This window comes from Lynx canadensis, chromosome B4, assembly GCF_007474595.2.
Source record: "Lynx canadensis isolate LIC74 chromosome B4, mLynCan4.pri.v2, whole genome shotgun sequence".
Lineage (NCBI taxonomy): Eukaryota > Metazoa > Chordata > Mammalia > Carnivora > Felidae > Lynx > Lynx canadensis.
The window spans coordinates 51,343,924-51,367,529 of record NC_044309.1 but is presented as its reverse complement, the minus strand read 5'-3'; the positions used below and the strand labels follow the sequence as shown (position 1 = coordinate 51,367,529).

General features: G+C 35.9%; 1 protein-coding gene and 1 non-coding gene across 5 annotated transcripts in view; one reads left to right on the top strand and one right to left on the bottom strand.

Annotated features, from left to right (window-relative positions):
• PIK3C2G (phosphatidylinositol-4-phosphate 3-kinase catalytic subunit type 2 gamma) overlaps positions 1-23,606 on the bottom strand; it is a 358,133-nt gene that overhangs the window by 97,223 nt on the left and 237,304 nt on the right. For all 4 annotated transcript variants that reach the window (XM_030322152.1, XM_030322155.1, XM_030322154.1 and 1 more), the window contains 2 exons: positions 19,339-19,475; positions 17,340-17,509 (listed from right to left, as the gene is read on the bottom strand). In XM_030322152.1, the coding sequence (XP_030178012.1) occupies positions 17,340-17,509; positions 19,339-19,475 (307 nt within the window). The remainder of the gene's footprint in view (positions 1-17,339; positions 17,510-19,338; positions 19,476-23,606) is intronic.
• On the top strand, positions 21,928-22,034 carry LOC115519528. The gene has a single exon (XR_003970537.1). It is a non-coding gene; the product is annotated as a U6 spliceosomal RNA (small nuclear RNA).

The following is a 23,606-nucleotide window of genomic DNA, read 5'->3' as shown; positions in this document are numbered from 1 at the left end:
CCCCCACTCATGCTCTCTCTTTTAAATTAAAAAAAAATGCTACCAGTAAAATTCCAGGCTTCCTTCAAGGTTTAATTTACTCCCAGATCCTCCATATAACCTTTTTGCATAAGCCCTTAAGTGGACCTTTGAATTTGGTAGCACTTTTTATATGTCACTCACACATGTAGTCATCACTATCGTTAACATTTTAGTAGCATCTTAGCAATATCCCAGACTTCCATAATCGGAAAAAAAAATTTTATATATAAAAATTTTCCAAATTTTTCATACTCTCTATACTATATTTACTATATTGAATGGAACTCTTGAAATAACTTCAAGAGAGTCAATTTTACAACTTCCTGAAATTTTCTTTTCTAATGTGATAGATATGCTTTCTTCTTCCATATGCTTGACCAAATGGATTTCCCTTGGAAAGTTGTTGTAATTATGCTCAAGTTCATGTGATGACACATTTTCTCCTTCCATGGTAACCACCATTATGAGTCAGATGAAGAAACACCATAGCAGAAAATCAAATACACATAAGAAGCATATCTAGGTTAGAGAAAATATAAACTAATAATAATATTGAAGGACCCAATTTTAGCTCTGTTTAAATATTATCATAATCTAAATTTTCCATGGGCCCCCAAAATAAAATGTTACATTTTTTCTATATGATTTTCATGAGTCACTGCTGAGCAATTTTTAAAATAATGTAGACTAAAATTTTTTTGTAAATGGAAAGAAGTTGAACATGTGAAACAGAATCCTGTCACATCCCTATAAGCTGTAAAAATCGTAGCTGGGATGTGCTTTATCAATTCCCTCAAATGTGAACCTAATCCCAGGTCACAGAATTAATGTATTGGAGCCTATGTCTGAAGTTTAAGCGATACTTATAAATTTGAGATATAAATTGGTTATGGCATGAGAGAAGGTTGAAAACTATTTGATCTCCTAGAGTCCATACTGATATTACATTCTGAATCATATGCTGAAAATCTGTCACTTGTAGCTGGACAAATTTACCAAGAAATTTCTTGGTTTCTATTTCCCTAATAGTGTTTTTACCATTATTTGCCTAAATCCTATCTGTTCTTGCTTCTGTACCTTTTACTTGTATTTTTTCCTGCTTCTGGCCATGTTTCTCTCTCTCTCTGTGTCACACCTGATGCTCTATTTTTTTTTTTCTAATAATTCTTCTCTAATTTACCGATCCCTCACTGGTTTCTCTCTTACTTTGCCTTTTCTTTTAACTTGGCTCTACAGCTAATATATTTCATTCTTTTTAGTCTCTAGTAGTCTTACGATTTTTTTCTCCCAAATAATCTGTGTGATTATCAAGAGGAGAGGCATTATTTTATCTTTCCTTCCTATATTCTTAATGTCTCAAATAATATTTTGATGATATTCTGCAATGGATACAACAGTAAATATACTTAGTTCACACAGTTAAAAACTTGTGATAATTTAACATTTATGTGGGAAGGCTGTATGAACAATCTTATTGGTTACAATTCTGTCATTTTGTTGTCCAAGTTAATCTTTTTATTAACTTATAATCAGTCCTTCTCTGAAAGTATTATTCTGTAAAACTGCAAGAATATTTTATACATTTCCCAATATACGTGAGAAGTGAGTAGTGCTTAACAAATGTATATAGACTTGAGAATTTTAAGGATATTTCTATTATAAACAAATACTAATTATTAAGGAGATAAATTATTTCCCATATCAATGGTTAATAATTTGCTGTTCATAATTACTTATGCACAGACTTCCCCTTTAATCATTCTGTAGATGTGATCTCCTTGTATAAAATCACTAGAATACTAAGATCATCATTAAACATTTACACATTTTTATTTTACTGAGGGTACATAAACTTTTAGGATATGTCTCTCCACTGGGTAACTAGGGAGGCATGCAACCAAACAAAATGTTAGAGTACTATAGTTATTTAACAACAAATATTTATTGATCATCTATAATAGATGTGTATAAGGCTTATAGGTGATGTTACATATTTTAAAAATCAATATCCTAGAAGCAATACAAATGTATTAATAATAATGATAGTGTTTTGAAAAGGTCCCTCCAGCTGTAATATGGAGAAGAATTTGGGAGAGGGAGAGTATGTGAGTAGATCAGACAAGAGATTTTGCAGAAGATTTTGGTTAGATATGAGTGTAGCTCAGATTAGGTTTGTGGCTTGCAAATACAGAGAAGTGGGAAGACAAAAAATATTTTGAATCAAAAACCAAGAGGACTTCATATGGTTCAAAATGAGAAGAGTGTTAGGAACAGATTTAAATTTTTGGCTTGTGTATCAGGAAAACTAAAGTGCAACATTCCGAGTGGGTTCAGTTTTGAACAAGCTATGTTTGAGGTGCCTTTGAGATATACAGGAGTAGATGACATTGAGGTATTGTGATACTTATTTCCAGACCATAGAGAAAAGATCTAGGTTGGAGGTAAAATTTCGTGTGTCAGATTTCCACTTCGACTGCATCAGGACCTCAGGACTCAAGAAACAACATGGTGGGGAATTCTCTGGAGGTTTTTTTTTTTCCCACATATATTCCAAACATAGACCTCAAGAAGTTGGCAATCGTGAAATGCCAGTGGGTGCAGACAGAAAAATGGCCAAGAAAAGCCTGCTCTTTCTAGCCAAGGGCCCAGGAAAGGGATAGCTGAACAAGGCAGAAAATTAAGTTTAGACAGTAACCACGCTACTCCAACCAAATACTGCAGAAAAGAAAAAAAAATGACTCCACTCCCCAATGACACCAGTGAACGCTTCAAAGAGAGCCTAAAATTCCATTCTCACCAAGCTGTAATGAGGGACATCAATCGTTGTCTCTGTGATATTGAGACCATTGAATAAGAAATTGGTATTGGCGGAAGGGAAGACACATAGATCATTTGAATAGGAAACATAACAGAAAGAAACTTACACAAATATGCCCAACTGATTTTTGATGAAGGTTCAAAAGCAATCCAACAGAGAAAAGATACAGGCTTTTGATCCCATGATACTGGAGCAAATGGACATTCATAAGCAAAAATAGAAATGTAGACCTAAACCTCATTCCTAATATAAAAGTTAACTTTAAATGGATTACAGACTTAAATATAAAATGCAAAACTACAAAACTTTTAGAAAAAGACATAGAAGAAAATCTTTGAGACCTAGTACTATGCAGAGAGGTTTTTAAGAAAATAAAAAGACAATTTATAGACTGGGAGACAACATTTGCAAACCACATAGCCAGCAGTAGACTTGTATCTGTAATCTACACAGAGTTCTCAAAATTTAACTGTAAAAGAAAACAATACATTTAGAAAATGGGCAAAAGACAGACAATAGAAGATGATATGCAGATGGTAAATTAGCACATGAAGGAAAGTTCAACATCATTAGATATTAGGTGAATGCAAATTAAAACCACAATGAAATATCACTGCATACCTATCAGAATGGCTAAAATAAAAAGTTAATGACAATTAACTTGCCAAATGTTGGCAAGGAAATGGAGAAACTGGATCACTCATACATTGATGGTGGAGATGGAAAATGGTACAGCTACTCTGGAAGACCACTTGGCAGTTTCTTAAACAACAAGAACAACATCATGCAACTACCATACAACCCAGCAATTATACTTTTGAAAATTTGTCTCAGAGAAATGGATATCTATATTCACACAGAAGCCTGTACACAACTGTGAAGAGCAACTTTACTTGTAATACGTAGAAATTGGACATAATCCAGATGTCCTTCAGTGGGTGAATAATTAAACAAACTGTAGTTTATCCATACTATGGACTATTATTTGTCAATAATAAGAACAAATTATTGATATACAGAACAGCTTAGGTGACTCTCCAGTGAAAAAAGCCAACCCCAAAAGGTTACAGACTGTATGATTACATTTATATAATATTCTTGAAATGACAAAATGATAGAAATAGAGAATAAAATTAATGGAGGGAGACAAGGGTGAGAGGAAAGTGGATATGACCATAAAAGGGCAACAAAGGATACTAGATGTCTTGAAACTCTTTTTCATCTGAACTATATCAATATCAACATCCTGGTTATGATATTGTACTATGATTTTATAAGTTGTTACTGTTGGGGAAACTGGCAAAGGGTACATGGGATTTCTTTGTATTATTTCTTACAACTGCACGTGAATCTACAATTATCTCAAAGTAAAATGTTTAATTACAATTTGTATGAGTCATCTGGCTATTGATATTGATTGGTAGGAGCCTTGGGTGTCGCTGATACCAGTTTGGTGGAGACTGTAGAGGGAGAATAGAAGAGGGAAAAGAATGAGTTTTGTGGAATTCAACATTTAGTGGCATAGTAAAAGAGAACCTCTTGCACTGGATACTGAGAGGGGAAGAAAAACCAGACAGTGAGGATCCATTCCAGAGGGTAAGCTGAAAGTTATTTTGAGGAAGGAGAAGTCAACACCATTGAAATCTGCTGATCAATCAGGTAAAATGAGGAATAAATACTGTTCAATTAAACACTATACAGGTCATTGTGAGTCTTATGTAATAAAGAAGAAAGTCAGTTTGAGGTGGTTATGGAATGAAAGGTATGGAAAAGATGTCAAGAATTTAGACAACTCCTTCAGGAAGTTTGTGATGAGCAAAGTGGCATGGAAACTGGGCATTTGAGGCAAGGTCACTTAAACTTTGAAGAGACAAGGATATTCAAAAGGATTATTTAAGAGGGAGAGGATAAATATGTAAGACAAAATGAATTATTGATAGCATAATGTTTGTTAGAAGGTGGGAGGGAAATGGCTGCAAAGCACAGATGGAGGGATTGGCTTTAGAAGGGAAAAACAAATCTAGTATAACAAGAAGGAAGAAGTTTATGCAACTGAGATGTAATTAGGTTTGTTAGTTTTGAACTGAGTAGAAAAGCAGTCTCTGTTACTGTTTCTATTGTCTCAATAAAATAGGAGTTCTGGCCCTCTATCTAAAGTAGGGAGTAGGGAGTAAGGGTTAGGAGAGATCTGAGGTTTATTCTGCAAGAATAAAGTACAAATCAATGTGGAGCAGGAAATAGTTATATGGCTACAGAGTGTTGTTGGATTTCTGGGGTGTGAGGACAGCGTATTTGAAAATGAAGACAACCTGGGAAGGAGGTTGAGCTCCTGAGGTTGACTCAGTAGGTTGAGCATCTGGCTCTTGGTTTCAGCTCAGGCCACGATCTCATGGTTCATGAGTTCAAACCCCTCATCAGTCTCTGTGCTGATGGTATGGAGCCTGCTTGGAATTCTCTCTCTCTCTCTCTCTCTCTCTCTCTCTCTCTCTCTCTCTCTGTTCCTCTCCCCACTCATGCTCTTTCTCTTTTTCTCTCTCAAAAGAGATAAATAAAAACTTAAAAAAATTATTTTGAAAATGGAGACGTTTGCCCTGTAGTGTTGATGGTTTCTTACAGCGCTTGGCTACCGTGGTGTAGCACAGAGAAAGATGAGTGGGTTATGGCACATGTTTATCATCTGCTTTCACACTTTTATTCACAATACTCTACTCTTAAATACAGGCTTTTTGCTCCTTTTTCCCCACTAATTTAAGTCTTACCCTTTCTTCAAAGTCCTGCTCATATTACACTTCCTCTTGAAATCTTCCCAATATCACTAGCCCTCACAATGGAGACTGATCTATTCTGAAATATATTTTTAAGGAAATGGACCACGCATCCTAATTGTAACGGATGCTTTCTGAAATAGCTGAAGTGTTATATCCTTAAAATGAGTGGCCATTTATTGTTTAATTTCTTAAATGTGTACGTACTTTAAAAAGAATGATGTTTAATTTTAAAGTATTAAACACATAAGCTATTTAAGGACACAGTAATTCACGGGAGCAACTTCCTCAAATGTGAATTATATACTCTAGATACTACCACTGGGCTTCATCCCAGCTGTTCAGGGTGGTCTTTGGCCATCCTAAGTTCCATAAAACAGTCCCTGGTGGGCTCTGAAATTAGAGTCACATTCCATAAACTTTAGACTTCTCTTAGCTATTCCTATTAGATAGTTTTTTTAAATGTAAGAGAAAAAAAATTTTAAATGTAAGAAAAAGAAAAGAGAATGAACAATTGTGCCTGCCTTTTTACCCATAAGAGAGCACATTGCCCATAGATGGGAGAGTGGTGCTGCTACTTTAACACTTGGTCTTAGTTTGCGAGTGCCTCTCTCAGTGCATTCATCTTGCAGTATATTTGATTGAAATTGTTAAAGATATGGATTTAATATATATCATGGTCATAAATGCACGATAACTCTGTCATCTGTTACTAACTAAAGAAGCAGCCACCTGTCCCAATGCTGGACAGAAAACAGAGCATGCTGGGATTATTGCGAAATGGGATTATCAGTTGCCTACATGGCATTTTCCCAAGGCTCCTACCACCTACTGTCTATGATTTTGGACAAGGTAGAACAACTAAGACTTCTCTCTGTCTTAGTTCTTGACTTGTAAATTAGAGAAAATAACAGCAACTACTTCAAAGAGTTCCTGTGAGGATTAATTAGCTAATGCATGCCAAGTATTTATGAGGCTTTCAAGGGTAATTTTGACTATTTCCTTTAGAATCTGATTCCCCATACCAGATGATGCAGCATCACACTAAGGGTGCTTACTTTATGCCACTTCCAGTGATGATCCACAGCAATTTGAGAAGACGTATCTGTTTCAGTATTGGTAATATTGGATATGGAGAGTGAAATGGAAAGATAGAGAACTTTATGAAGGATTCATGACAGTAGAATCTGTCTGCTGGGCTCCGTGAACATATATATTTCTTCTTTTGTCGTATAGTTCATCTAGTATTTACTTGAGCAACTGATAATGTCAATAAATGGACATTTATAAATTTCAGTCCCATACTTTAGATTCCAGTGTTTGAATATGTATTTGTACCCTGAATTGAAATGTGGGACTCAATAATGAGGTACATTTTATTATTGTTATTATTATTACTACTACTACTATGTTCATGATTTTCAGGTGGTTTTATCCCACATTAAAATATATTGTTTCAGAGATTTAAAAAGTTGCAGACTCCCATCATAGTGAATGGTGTCATTAGTACACAAATAAATAAATGCAGAGTACACTGGGGAATGTTTAAGCCTACCCTTTCCCTGATATCACAAATGACCTACATTTCCGAGAACACATTTTGCTGTCCAACAGAAAGAACACAAGTCTCTTGTCTAATATTATGAGTTAATTGAGAAGGCCAATTTGGAATCCCCACTGGATAGGATAGAACCTTGTATAATTAGACAACACAGGAAACCTCCTATGTGCAATACAGAGGAAACATAAGGGTGTATATACTATTACAAAATGAACATTTAATGCCCTTGAGATCTCCAAGCTCTCAGCAATTATTAACTGAAGGGACTCTCACCAATAATCTGTTCAGTATAAAATATGGGTTTTTTTTCCTCCTTGTCTAGCCTCTTGTAGATGCACTGTAGGGCCATAGCCAGATTCTGAGAAGTTCCTGATCTTAAACTGCTTAGTAACTTTAGATACTGACTCTGGAGTTCCTGTCAGGCTCAGATATACTATCTCTTATTTGAAAAGGGTAGTTAACATCCACCTCTTTAAAATGAGCAGTTCTAATTTCTTAAATCTGATATTTTGGGTGGGAGTTTATAGTAGGTCAGGATTTTGTGAGGAGAAGAAGAGACTGGTCAGCATCTCTAAAATATAATATTCCCTCCCTTGAGTTTGAGTTCAAGAATAAGTGTACTGTTAGGCTTTGCATGGAATTCCAGTGTATTCTTGGAACAGAAGTTAGTCTACATATGAGGAAAAGTTGACCATTGCCATAATGCTTGGTTGAAACTGGATTGTGGAATCACATTTTAAATAGGGTTAGGTTAGAAAATCAAGTTGGATGTAAAAATCAAGAATAGTCCAGGTTACCTCTGGAAACATTTAAATCACCCATTAAGTTACCATATGCATGATCAAAACTTATGAATCATGCTTGAAATAGATATTTTATCTCTAAGTTTAACACCATGCATGAGTTAAATTCTGCCAAAGGAGGAGGTACTGTTTCTTCAGTTGGACATCAGGTGAAGTTCTTTTAATAGGCTCATGTTTAGGAGACATTTGTAATCTTTATTTTTTTAAAAAATGTTTATTTATTTTGACACACACACACACACACACACACACACACACACACATACAGAATGAGCAGGGGAAGGGCAGAGGGAGAGAGAGAATCCCAAGCAGGTTCTACACTGTCAGCTCAGAGCCCAATGTGGGCCTTAATGTCACAAGTTGTGCGATCATGACCTGAGCCAAAATCAAGAGTCAGATGTCCAACCAACTAAGCCACCCAGTGCCCCTGTAGCCTTTCTTTAAAAACTAGATTCATACTTAGTACTACAAGATGCTTATATTGACAGGCATGTTTAACTTAGACCTACTGAGGAGAGCATACATGTCTTCTGCATGCTTTGTTCACAGACCCACTGAATGCCAGAAGGCAGAATCCTTCCACCATTTAAATTGTACTCTCTCTCCCTCTTCTTCCCCCCTCATTTCATTCCTTTTATTTCCCCTTTCTCATACTTCATCCTTTCTCAATCATCCCTCACTCTCTTCATCTGAAAACTTACATGTCTCTCTTTGAAGAAAATTCATGTTTTTTTTTTTTTTTTTAATTAGAGGAACTGTTTTCCACTTATACTGGGAGGGAAGTAGATATAAAAAAAGTTACTCAGAAGAAACAAGGTGATAAAATATAGTGTAATGATATGGGGAGGTAGGAGAAGAAAGAGAAACAATAGTATGGAGATGAGAATGACAGAACAAACTTCTTTTCTGGAAATAAGTCTATGTGAGAGTGCTTTGAACATCCAAGCACTGTTCAAATGTTAGGTGTAGTTTGTTTAGGGCTGGCTTTGTGGCTGGAGAAAGCCTTTGTACCATTTTTTTCAGTTATTTTATTGTAGAATACATATTACATAAAGTTTACCATCTCAACAATTTTTAAATGTATAGTTCAGTGGTATTAAATATATTCATAATAGTGTGCAACCATCAAAAAAGCCATCCATCTCCACACTTATTTCATCTTTTTTTTAATGCTTATTTATTTTTTAGAGAGAGAAAGAAACAGAGACAGAGCATGAACTGGGGAGGGGCAGAGAGAGAGGGAGACACAGAATCCAAAGCAGGCTCCAGGCTCTGAGCTGTCAGCACAGAGCCCAACGTGAGGCTTGAACTCAGGAACCGTGAGATCACGGCCTGAGCTGAAGCTGGGCACTTGACTCACTGAGCCACCCAGGCGCCCCTTCTTTCATCTTTTAAAACTGAAACTCTATTCCCATTAAACAATGACTTCCCATTCCCCCATTCTCCCAGATGCTGGCTACCACTATTTTGCTTTTTCTGTGATTCTGATAACTCTAAGTGCCACACGTAACAATTTTGTCTTCAGAAAAATTGTACTTTCTCAGGTCAAGGGAGGTAAATTTTATGGCATTTTTGTAGTGATCCTTCAATCACCCAAAATTGAGCTTCTGCTAAGTGTCAGGAGATAGGTGTATATGATTCAAAGATGTCCTGCAGGCATTCACAGTTGGAGAGGTATTGGCAAGTGTGCTTTTGTTAGATACTGAGGCCTGCTTTGAGTAAAAAGAATCACAATGTTTATTTAATAAACAAATGTGTGAATAACAGACCAATGAGACTCACCCAATTTCAGAGGACATTAAGACAGTAATTAAAGCATGTGGGAGATCATTAATGCCTATATAGCATTTGGATTACATGAATATTACATTAAACCAGAATGAATGGAGTAAAACAAAAAATCTTTTAATCTGCTAAGGGAAAATTTTTTCAAAGATGGTTTTAAATTGACAATATTTAGAATATAAACATACAATACTCAAATTAGAAATTAAACATAAAAAAATTTTACATCAGGGGTGCCTGGATGGTTCAGTTGGCTAAATGTCTGACTCGATTTCAGCTCAAGTCATGATCTCACGGCGGTGAAATCAAGCCCATGTGAGGATCTGTGCTCAGCGCAGATTCCTCAGTCACCTTTTATTTGTAGAGGGCTACACCTTTCCAATTGCTCTCCATCCTTCATTTCTTGTTTCCTCACAATAATCCCATGAGGTAGGTAGGATAAAGAATACTATTATTCCTACTTTACAAATGGTGAAAATGTAGATCCAGAGACAGAGGTTACCTGACCCAGACCCATGTACTGTCAGGGGCAGAGATGTCACTTAGACTAGAGGGCCTTGCTGATAAGACTGCCCTGCTCCTTGTCACTTCCACCTGCCTGCCTTTGATCCATCAAGCTGACAGCTCCCCCCAAACCCTCAAGTCCCAGATTCTCTCTCCCTCTTCTCCCCCTCTTATACACGCTCTCAATCTTTCTCTCAAAAAAGTTTTTTTTTTTTTAATCAGTGGTAACTAACTATTGAAGATCATGTCAAGATGATTACAGATATAGGGAACGTTTATGACTAATATTGAGAGGAAAATTCTGAGATTAATTATATTTGGTGATTGATGATCTATTGGGACAAAACTTCAAAAGGGTATAAACCATGCTGTAATAAGACATATATAATATTTTGATTATCCTCATGTAAATATTTCAATAGGAAAATAAAAGTATTTTGTTTGTATGCTGGGATGATTTTTCATCTGTTTTAAATGGATTTATATCCTCTGGTATGCTGATATATATTTAATAACTAGCTAATTTATTTTAAGAGAAAAATAAAGCTCTCATTTATGACATTTGCCAATCGTCATGGTGTATACACTCTCACCATGATTTTAGGCTGCCAAAGTGATGTTTTTGAATATGGAGTTGAAAAGGAATACACAAAATAAGCTCTTGCCAGCTAGCATGAGCCCAGTCCAGCACACCTCTGTTTATGTATGAAATCATATCAGAAGTCAAGAATGATTTGGTGAAATACCTTACAACCTAATAAATCTGAAGAACAGTGCAAGGCAATCCAGTCTGTCAATCAACAAGCCTCAAAGTCAGAGAACTTAAAGGACTAATAGTTCAATTCATGAATTTTAAAGTGCATACTTTAAAAAAGTACCAAAATAAGATACATTATTTAAATATTTTTTTCTTTATTTAGAGAGAGAGTGAGCATCCACAAGTGAGAGAGGGGACACAGGGAGAGAGAATCTTAAGCAGGCTCCACGCTCAGGGCAGAGTCAGATTCAGGCTCAATCCCCTGACCCTGGGATCGTGACCTAAGCCAAATCAGGAGTCTGACCCTTAAACAACTGAGCCACCTTTTAAATAATTTTAAACACAAAGAAACAATAATCACCTAGAGATTCAGTTTCACTTCTTGTCACTTCATTTGGAATACTTGCATTACAGTTAATTACAACAAACATTTCTAGAGCTTTCACTGGATGCTAGGCATTCTTCCAAGCACTCTATATGTATCAGTTAATCTTCAAAAAAAATCTGTTTTATAAAAAAACTAAATTGGAGCACAGAGAAGCCATTTGTTCAAGGTCACATCATTAGTACATTAATTAGCATGGGATTCAAAAAAACTCATACAGTCTATCTCTGGACTACCTGACGTTAACCACCACTCATACAATCCCTAAAATTAAAGACTTCATGCAAGTCTAGCATTACTGAAGTGAAAGACCATACAGGTTGTAAAATATAGTTTTCAAAAAAAAAAGTATCAAATAATGAGTTAGAAGAGTAGTAAATATCACCAGTAAAGGTCTTCCTTAGTTTCTCCTCCTCTGTAAAAGAGTCACTATCAAGAAATTATGAAGTTGAAATTTAGAGTTTGTTACAATAATATCTTTTATTTAATGAAAAAATTGCTATATAGAAATTGTTACAGGGGAACTTTGAAAAATTGTGGATGCATAACTTGTTAACCACTTTAATTTGAATTTTTGTGAGATAAAATAAATAAAGAAGATAATAATTAAGCAATATTTCAAAAGAAAAACCAATTGGCTTCAGAAAGTTGATGAAATTCTTCATTGTGTACATTGTGAGGATTAGCCAAATTTTCCCCAGAATCATTAAAGAATGCTAGGGCTGAATTGCCCTGTGATTTAATCCATTGGTGAATATCCTCTTTATCTAATCTAATAATTAAAACCAATAATGAAGGATTGTTTGTTTATACACAGGATGTGAAATCCTTCATATTTATAACTGAGATGTGAGTTCTTTTTTCTTTCTTCAAAGTTAGAAAGTCTACAGGAGCCTCTAATTTGGTCAAAGCATGGGCTTTCCATATTTCTGGGAAACTGAAATCAGAGGAATGGTTTAGAGACATCTGGGCAAGGACTCCAAATGTGAGTGTTGCTGGGCTGACTCAATATAATCCAAGAATCAAGAGAGCCAATGTCTGTAGGCATTGTCTAAATAGGATTATATAGATGGTTAGTGGGAGATGTTTTGGAATGGTGATGTAAGCATGAATATAAAAGGGCAATGGCCCAGCAAGAAATCAGCTTCTTTTTCAAGATCCTGCTTGTAAAAAAAACATTGCCTCATTGCTCTTCTTAAGGAAACTAAAGATCAAGGGAAAGATATACTACATCTGGTTCTGCTCTGTTGGCCTGCTAACTTCTATTATTAAATTCTGTATCCTTGGCTAAAGGGTATATCTACAACTTAGAGAGGGGGTTTTATGTGTGTATGTGATTTCTTTTGCCAACCTATAAACCACCCACAACTGGAAACTGTACTTCTTATGTGCAGTTGAGCAACGGTTTAGGCAAATGTATTATTAAGTGAAATTAGTCTCTATGTGTTAGTAATCTTTTGTAAACCTAGAAAGTTATACAAATATTTTCATCTTCCATAGTGTTAAGGAGTAGACAATAGTAAAAACACATATATCTGAGATACGTGTACTTTCTAGTCCCAGTAGGTGCAGCATTTTATGTTAAGGAGTATGATCCTGGGTTATTTCTAGAGCATTATGGCCTTGCTAGACTGTGAGAGACTAGGATAGTCCTAGGGCATTATTTACATACGTGGCTTTGTACATTATGGGTGGGTTATTAATATGCCTAGTATGTGTTTAGAAGGAGCTAGGTGAAGCTAGTCTCTTTAAAGATCAGGTCTATAATGTAATAAATGTAGTATAAATAAGAACATTCATGTGTCCTAGGAGAATACAGAGGTTCAATTTATAAGAAGTCTATTGTCAACCTAGCAACCAATAAGAACAGCCAATGGTCCCAAGTTAGAAGAAGTTGGCCATCTTATGAAACAACACTCAAATGAACTTCAGAAACAGCCAAAAGACACTGGGAAGGAAACTATTAGAATGTAATTCAAAAGATATAGTGAATAAAAATAAGTAGGAATAGTTCAGTTTACCTGTTAAACTCAGAGCAGAAGTATCAGTTTCAAGACAGAAATCCAAGGAGACATTGCTAATTAGCCTCACATAGCCACTGGTGGAGATAAAATCTTGCAAATAATAATCCAAATGGATCATAATGCTTCAGTTGGCCTCCTTAGCTGGTGAACAACAATCAGTCATCTCAAGGGAAGACACTGCCAGCTTCATTTCATTCATCCAATCAATGATTATTGAATGATTGAGGGCTTCCAGACGAATGGTTTATTAACTGATAAACAATATTGAGAACCTACTATGAGTGAGGTTATGTACTGTGCTGGACAAATTTTCATGTACCTCAGATGTTACCTAAAAGAGTTAAAATTGCCAAAGAGAGGACCTGAATAGACATTTTTCCAAAGAAGATGTAAAGACAGCCAACAGATGAGATATATGTAAAGATGCTGAACATCATGAATCACCAGGGAAATTCAAATCAAAACCACAGTGAGATACCACCTTACAGCTGTTAGAATGGCTAGTATCAAAAACACAAGAAATAACAAATGTTGGTAAGGATGTGGAGAAAACGAAACTCTTGGGGACTGTTGGTCAGAATATAAATTGGTGCAGCCACTATGGAAAGCAAAAAATTAAAAACAAAACACCATGCAATCTAGTAATTCCACAGCTGGGTACTTACATTAAGAAGATGAAAATATTAGTTTGAAAATATATATGTTTCTCTATGTTTATGTCCATTAATAGATGAATGGATAAAGATGTGGCATATACACACAATAGAATATTACTCAGCCATAAAAAAGAATGAAATCTTGTCATTCGTGACAACATGAATGGATCCAGAGGGTATTATGCTTAGTGAAATAAATCAGACAGAGAAAAACAAACACCATATGATTTCACTTATATGTGGAATCTGAAAAACAAACAAAACAAATAAATGAATAAAAAATCCAGAAACACATTCATAAATACCCAGAACTGGTAGTTGCCAGAAGGGAGGAAAGTAGGGAGTAGGAAAAAATAGATGAAAGGGATTAAAGGTACAAACTTCCAGTTATAAAATAAATAAGGCACAGGGATGAAATGTACAGCATAGGGAATATAGTTAATAATGTAATAACTGTGTGGTGACAGATGGTGACTACACTTGTGGTGAGCATTTTATAATATATAGAATTGCTGAATCATATGTTGTACACCTGAAACTAATATAATATCATATGTCAAAAAATTGCCAAATCAGAAGCAGCAGTAGCTCTTGTAATATTAATAAACAAACAAATTGAGCTCCACCTTTTTTATAGACCCTGGTATATATCTCCATTATAGGACTTACTGTATTGTTTAGTAACTTGTTCTTATTTTTTATGACTTATTCAATTTTTTCTGTGAAACAAATATTTGTATTCCTTTTTTAACCACCCACATGGTCAACACTATTGCTGGTTAAATAAATGAGTAAGCGTTAACCCAAATATCCAGTGGACAATACAGCAAAATAAATAAATAAAGATGTCAGAATTGAAATCTAATCTTTAAATTTCTAGGAAAGAATGGATTGTAGGGAAAAAGTATTATATGGGTAAATTATGTTCATGCTTATGTACATTAATTAGCTTTTGTCTTTCATAAACTAGGTATCTTGCTTCTATGCTGTTCTGATAGTCCGTACCTCTCTCTATTTCTGCCCTTATCACATTTTATAATGATTATTTATGTTTTTGTCTTCTAGTATTCTAAGAAAGAGCAAACCCCATTGAGGTGGTAAATGTGTACTATCCACCTTTGTATCCTCAAGATTTATCACAGTGCTTGGCACACAGATTATCCTCAGTAGATTTTTAAGGAATGAATGCAGATGTGGTGAATTTTCTTGAGGTAGTCATAATAGAAGGCAATGCATTGAAAATAACAACATGTGAAATGATTCCATTTGTATGCTTCTACAAAATAGGAGATACCATATTATGTAGTTTATATTGGCATTTTAATACCAGATAACTGCCATCTAGTGAGAGTTCATCATGTTATATTATAGAAGACATTATTATTCCTTCGACTGAGTAGATACTTTTAGCTAAAAGTGAGTGATTACTCTTCAGAATGATTTGGTCCCATTTCTACTTTAAGGTATTGTATCTTTTTAAAGCAAGGGACTTTAGTCTTAAACTTTGGGTTTCCTTGTCCCAGTTCAAATAAAATAAAACAAAAACTTATTCATCCACCAGTCTTTTTGGTTTCAGTAAATTATATAATTATTTGTTAAGATTAAAGATCCAGGCATTATCCAGGCAAAATAGAATGTTTTCTTTTCTATTTCTACTTGCTAAGCCTCTCCCCCAGCCATTAGTCACTGCCAGTGTCCAATCAATTAGCAGGTCTTATGGCTCTGACCCCAAATTATATTCTGAATCTCAGTTTTTACCACTTCTTTTCCATTAAGGCCTTGCCCTAATCATTGTAGTAGACACCTAACTGTTCTTACTACTTCACAGGAGAGAAGAACACGTTGTGAAATCCACTGAAATCCATCAATGGCTTGCCCCGAACCCAAAATAAAAACCAACCTTCATACCATGTCCTCAGTGCCCTACTTGGTCTGGCCTCCTCAAGCTCTTCACCTTTACATCTTACTGCCTGCCCCCTTCCAGGTCCCAGGCCTTCCAGGTCCCAGGCCTTCTTATCACTGGATCATACTAGGCTTATTTTCATGCTCATGACTGTTACTTCTGTTGTTCTCTTTTCTTTTTTTTTTTTTTTTTCCATTGGTAATTTATTTTATTTTATTTATTTTTTTTTTATATATGAAATTTATTGACAAATTGGTTTCCATACAACACCCAGTGCTCATCCCAAAAGGTGCCCTCCTCAATACCCATCACCCACCCTCCCCTCCCTCCCACCCCCCATCAACCCTCAGTTTGTTCTCAGTTTTTAACAGTCTCTTATGCTTTGGCTCTCTCCCACTCTAACCTCTTTTTTTCTTTTTTTTTTTTTCCTTCCCCTCCCCCATGGGTTTCTGTTAAGTTTCTCAGGATCCACATAAGAGTGAAACCATATGGTATCTGTCTTTCTCTGTATGGCTTATTTCACTTAGCATCACACTCTCCAGTTCCATCCACGTTGCTACAAAAGGCCATATTTCATTTTTTCTCCTTCGATAGCTCAGTTGGTAGAGCGGAGGACTGTAGTGTTGTTCTCTTTTCTTAGAAATCTATTCTCATGGATTTCCACAAGGTAGATAATTAATTACACAGTGGTCTCTCATCTCTTTCTAGAGGCCTCTTTAAAATGGCATCCCTGCTCCAGTCACTCTCTATATAATTTCTTTGCTTCAGTTTCTTATTAAGAAATTAAATTCTTCATTTACTCATATTATTTCTTTACATGCTAACTTGTTTAATGCGTATCATTCCTCCTAGAAAGATTATCAGGTTTGTGTCTTCCTTGTTTGCTGTTACATCCTCAGAGCTTTGATCGGTTGTTGCTCACTGGGTATTTTTGAAATGACTTAAGATTATTTCAGTGTAGGAAATGTGCTAGTTTTGTGATATGTAGACCAGGGATGGTGATTGCTATAGGCAATATGCTGGATGTATTGAGACCACGAATTCATGCCTCATTGTCCATTCAAGGTTTATAAGAAAACAAGAATATTATATTTCAGACAATTCAGACTGGAGCAGGATTAGTTTCTCATGGGAGAAGTCCACTAACAATTTGAGGAAACCTAATTTGTTCCATTAAAAATATATTGAATAAAATGTTTCCTTCAATCATATTAGATATATAAACATGTTTATGTTATCTGGGGGGATTTGAGAGCCGGGGGAGCAAGCCATCTGCCGGGTTTCTATGCCATTACATGTCCTATATCACTCCGGGACATTGCTTAATTACTGTAATAGACATTATTTGCACACTGACCTTTTTATCCCTCCAAATGTTTGTGCATGACCTAGGAATTTTCCAAAGTCAATATGAAACATGTGGCCTGACTTTGTCAGCATGATATTGTCGTTATGCCGGTCACAGACTCCCAGGATGAACGTTACCACACACCAGCCGGCACAGGAATAGAAAAAGTTCCTCAAGGCCTAATTGGTTGAAAAGAAATAACACAAAGATAACACACAGATAAAATAAGCAAATGCATTAGCGTCAGAGATAATGGTAAAAAGTAGTATAAAAAGCAAAATTACATAATCGAGACCCACTTCTACGTCTCAGTTGAGAGAAGATTATGATTAAATGACTGGTTCTTGATATGCTATAGAAGAACATGAAGCAATTTCTTCTGTGGCTAATAAATGTTTTCATTTAAATTGGGCAAAATATCTCTTTCATTCAGTTGGATCTAATTTTCATAGCTTATTGAAGAGGATTCCTGGTGTATTTTTTTGATGTCCCAAATAAACAATATTGAATGATTTTTTTTCAAGGTAAAAGAAGAAGGAAAAATGTGGCTCAATATTTACTATCCCCAGAGAAACTTAAAATGTCAATTTTGAATATTTGAATTTGTAACACAGAAAAAACTGTATTGAGATATAGGTAATATCTTATGTTTATCCTTACAAGTATGTCATCCAGCTAATGTCCAAAAGTGTCTTGGTACAGTATACATCAGTGAATGTCTGTGTGGGTGGAAGCAGGTTATCACTAAGTCAATTGTGGCTTCTGTTTCTTTAATAAACAGAGGTTTCTTGCCAAAATTACTCTTTGTTTTCAAATGGTCTCCTGAGTACACATTATTTTCATCAGTGATGCAACCATGATTGTAACCATGGTGGAGCTGTGAGTGATTGGTTGGGCCATGGTAATGGGTCTCCTGGAATGGGGTGGCTGACATGCTGGAGTGGAAATCTATGTCACTAGATTACCTGTCTTAGTTCCAGATATCCCAAGTGCCTGAAAAAGTCACTTAATTTGTCTCATTATATATGTTTCACTTACAAAGTGAAGATAATAAAAGATGCCCTTATGTGTAGCTGTGAAGAGCAAATATATGCGTAAACACCTCAAACGATATAACCCCAGGGATTTGTGCAAAACTCAAGTTCTAATTTTGTGAATGATTACAAAATAGATTTCAAGGTAATGCTATCTCATCTTTGTTATTTGACCTCCAAAACGCCATATTTTGCTCCACTTCAATCTCATAGAAATCTGAAATCAATGAACTCTTGGGTCTCTCTATCATGGCCTGTGTTAACTAGGGTGACCAATCATTCCAGTTTGTTCAGGACTGAGGAGTTGCCTAGAATGAAGAAATTTCAGTGCTCAGGACAGTTTTGAGAAAACTCAGTGCTAGCCCTTATTGTATCTTTGTGTGAACTAGCATAAAGATGTTCCTCCCTCCAGGTAGACCCAGCTGGACCAGTTCATGCTTTGGCAAGTGGAATAAAGCCTGGATTTAAGCAGCTCCTTCCTTAGCTGGGATCCCTGGTAGATGGCAGAACCTGCACAACTATACACCACAGGCCAGATGCCAGTGTGAAGGGAAGTGGGAAAAAATGTTTTCAGTCAAATATAACAGTACATTTTGTAAAGTTCTGAGATATTTATGTATTTTACAAGCATTGGAAGAATAAGGCATGAAAAAGTAGGCAGAAGAAATGCATTGCAAAGGAAGGAGAGGGATTTATAGAAACTGGAGATTGTATACAGATAGGCAGAGATAACTTGAAAGAAGTAGTTTCAAGGAGCAACATCTCAAGAGAGATGGCTGTAAGAAACAAAACCAAATACAGAAATTTTATCTAGTTAATATACCATTTAAACTGGATCATTATTACTAAGCTGACAACTGAATGGATTAGAACTCAAGGTGTCCTTAATTTACTTTTTCATGAAACACAATAGTTAATGATCCAGAGCATATTCTTTAAGTACATTATTTAAAATTAGCTACAGCAGGACAAACCTTTTCATAATCTGCCTTTAAATGGTTGTGCTGACTGAACCATTTTTTGATTGTGTTTTCTTTCAATGGTCCTATCAGTCCAGAATGGCGATGGATCTTTGCTAGGGTGATGGCATCGGGCACCATCTGCACCAATCCTGGTTGATAAAAAAGAGATGATATAAATAATTTCTTCTTCACAAGATGAGGAATACTTAGGAAACACATCTTGACCTATGTGGCAACAATCCTTCTCAGCACTACTTCAGTTATCCTTTTCTTTGTAAACCTTCTTTTCTGAAGAAGACTTATCTGGATGAAGAAGACTTCCTTCTAATTTTTCTGAAGTCCTGGGGAGCACTTATTGTGTTTGGAACTATCAGAAGAAGCTTCACTATTTTTTTCTTGAACTACAGTAGAGAGCCAATCTAGACTGTCTCACAGAACTCTCAGTCAATAAGGTAGTCGGTTAATTACTATATGACTTGTGCATTCATTTACAGTTGAAGAGAGGACATTCAAACTTGTATAACAAGCGTATTTATGATAGAAGAGAACCAAATACACTATCCATAACAAATATTTCAAATATATTATAAAAATCAAGGTTCCGGTTAATGAAAGCTTTATAGTTAAATGTCCCATTTCTAGGAGTGAACAGAATAATTGCAGTAAACATGTGGAGAGCCATCTGCTCCTTTCTTCTCAGCCAACATTAAAGACAAACTATGCTAATAATTTTTTAAAGGGGAGCATATATTGATTGAACTTCATTAGGACCTTTGCCCTACTGGCCATGTATCCATTAAGCCTTTTTTCATTGTGTTCCTAAGGTTATTAAAATGTAAATATTTTCAAATCTTCTGATTTTTCTTCTGTACAGAATAGCAATTTAGACTCAGTATTTAATAAAACTGTCCAGACTAATGTCCACAAAACAACCTGTAAAATACTGTTCTGTAAATAAAATCACTGAAAGAAATTAAAGTCTAATATTTTTGATTTCCACAATCTTGAAAATTGCAAGAGTTGAAAATTCAAATGTCCAAAGAGACCAAGGACACAAATGAAGCTATTTGAAAAGAGAGATGTTTGAATTTATGAAACTATTTCATAACCTATCTTCAAACATTCAGATTAAACAACAATTAATCAAATCACAGTGTTGGTAAATGAAACACTTCTCTGTGCTGGAGTTGGCCAGCAGTAGCTGGTTGCAGCCTTAATCTCTCTTAATATTTAATAGTCCAGTTGTGACTCTTAGACATCTACATTGCTGGATCAGAAAGAAACTTAAACATGGGGAGTGGGAATGGAATATTGAATGCTGCAGAAATAACCTATAAAGCATATCTGAAGGAAGGAAGGAAGGAAGGAAGGAAGGAAGGAAGGAAGGAAGGAAGGGGAGAAAGAGAGATAGGGAGAGGAAGGAAAGAATGGAGGGAGGAAAGGAGGGGGGAAGGAGGGAGGAAGGAAGGACATAACTGAATACTCTAGAAGTAAATCTTGGGCTTATCCTTAATATCATAGTACTTCTCCTTTCTCCCCAATAGTATTTGGATCTCATGCAGGTTTTCTCATGTGTATTAAGTGAGATAGAAAATGTAAGGCTTTACATTTTGTATTAATGTAATAATTTTAGAAAGAGGTGATTCCTCTTTCTAATACTGAACATTTCCTTCCTCAAATTTCCAGTTCCTCCACTTAATACACCTAAAGGGAAATCACCTTCTATCTGGTTCCTTAGTGCTTCATTGCCTCACATTTGACCATGTCCAAAATAAAGACTTAGATTATTACACCATTTAGATACTGTGCTGTAGCAATGTCAGTTACTTTCCCGACCACATTTGTCTTTAGGGAATTAATCTTTGCTAAATCCCAAGCCATTTATCATAAGACTTACATTGCTGACTACCCTGAAAACCTTGCACCTAATTTTTAACAATCATGGTGGCCAAATTTCGTCTATTAATTAAAACCATAAATTACATTTTATACATTTTAAGATAGTATGTATCATACACCTTTTAAATACTATCAAATCTGTGCACATTGAGTAATATGTATAGTTCTATTCTTATAGTCCTTGAATGCAGAGATTCTCCAATTTTAGTGTGTGTGTGTATATATACACACACACACACACACACATATATATATATATATATACACACACACATATAAATATATATATATATATATATATATATATATATATATATATATCTCACTTGGGGGTCTTGTTAAAAGGTAGGCTCTAATTCTTTAGGGTAGGAGTGAGGTCTGAGATTCTGCATTTCTGACAAGTTCCCAGGTGATGCTAATGCTGCTGATTCCCCAGGTCACATTTTAAATAGTAAGTTTCTTGGGGACAGAACTTTTCAAGGTGGTGTCATATAAGGCAGTGGCTCTCAAACTGGGGTGCATAAGAAATAATAGAGCAGCTTTTTACAGTCACAAAGACTTGAGAACCCCCTCCTCTCTTCAATGCCTACGTAGAGAATGTGATTTAGTACCTGGTTGGGTCTAGTTATCTCTACTCCTCCATTTCCCCTAAGTAACTTTTACGCCCATCAAATTTGGAGAGCCAACAATAAAATAAATGCTGTGCTCCCTTCAGCAGCACATGTAGTAAAATTGGAACAATACAGAGAAGATCAGCACGGCCCCTGCGCAAGGATGATATGCAAATTCATGAAGCTTCCATATTTTTCTGCCATTTGCACCAACGTGGATGGAACTAGAGGGTATTATGCTGCGAAATAAGTCAGTCAGAGAAAGACAGACACCATATGTGTTCATTCATATGTGGATCTTGAGAAACTTAACAGAAGACCATGGGGGAAGGGAAGGGGGAAAAAAGTTACAAACAGAGAGGCAGGGAGGCAAACCATAAGAGACTCTTAAAAACTGAGAATAAACTGAGGGTTGATGGGGGGGGGTGGGAGGGAGGGGAAAGTGGGTGATGGGCATTGAGGAGGGCACTTGTTGGGATGAGCACTGGGTGTTGTATGGAAGCCCAGTTTGACAATATGTTTTTTAAAAAGATAAATAACTAAATAAAATAAATCCTAAAGAATTATTTGTCTTGATAGGCTCTCTTTTTTTTTTTTTTTTTAATTTTTTTTTTTTTCCTTCAACGTTTATTTTATTTTTGGGACAGAGAGAGACAGAGCGTGAACGGGGGAGGGGCAGAGAGAGAGGGAGACACAGAATCGGAAACAGGCTCCAGGCTCTGAGCCATCAGCCCAGAGCCTGACGCGGGGCTCGAACTCACGGACGGCGAGATCGTGACCTGGCTGAAGTCGGACGCTCAACCGACTGCGCCACCCAGGCGCCCCTTGATAGGCTCTCTTAAATCTCCTGGACATCATGTACAAAATAGTCATGTGAATTATAACCAACAATCATGTTGATAAAGTCATGCAAACTTCTGGCCTGGAATATACTCTCCTTAAGGGCAGCAACTCTGTTTAGCTCATTTTAGTATACTTTACCTTACTCTGTGATATTTTTTCAAAATAATAGATATTCAATAAGCCTTGGAAGCATAATAAAAATGGAACCTGAGCTCCTAAAAATGACATTTGCCTTAAAGATCTCTATTTTTCTTGAAGAAGTATTATGCCAGTTATAACGCCCTCTCAAATCTTACAACTATAGAAGATTATTGATAGATAGGAGAGAATAATAGCTTGTTTGTTTTACAACATCTGCAACTGTGGACAAGTCTACATTCATATTTATTGAGCCATTTTATTAACTTTAAAAGATTTAGCCTCTGTTATATTCTATAGTTATAAACAAAGAAATGAGTAGATGGAATTGAAGAATTCCACAGAGGGGGCATCTGGGTGGCTCAGTCAGTTAAGTGCCCAACTCTTGGTTTCAGCCCAGGTCATGATCTCACAGTTAGATCTCACAGTTTGAGTCTCAGTGTCAGGCTTCCTGCTGACTCTGCAGAGCCTGCTTGAGATTCTCTCTCCCTCCCTCTCTCTCTGCCCCTCCCTTGCTTGCACATGTGCATGCTCTCTCTCTCTAAATAAATAAACTTAAAAAATCTTAAAAAAAAAAAAAAAGAATTCCACTGAAGTCAGTGATGTATTCAATTTCTGAAGAAAAGATGATCCTTATGACATCAAAAAGTTCAGCTTAGTTCATCTAGCTTTATTCTTACTCTTTCAATACATTAGAATTTGAAAAAGTTCAGTTACCCATGTAACAAAAGGGAGAGTAAAACTCAAGGAATAACTATCTCAGAGCAGCGATGATAAAGACTCTTAGGA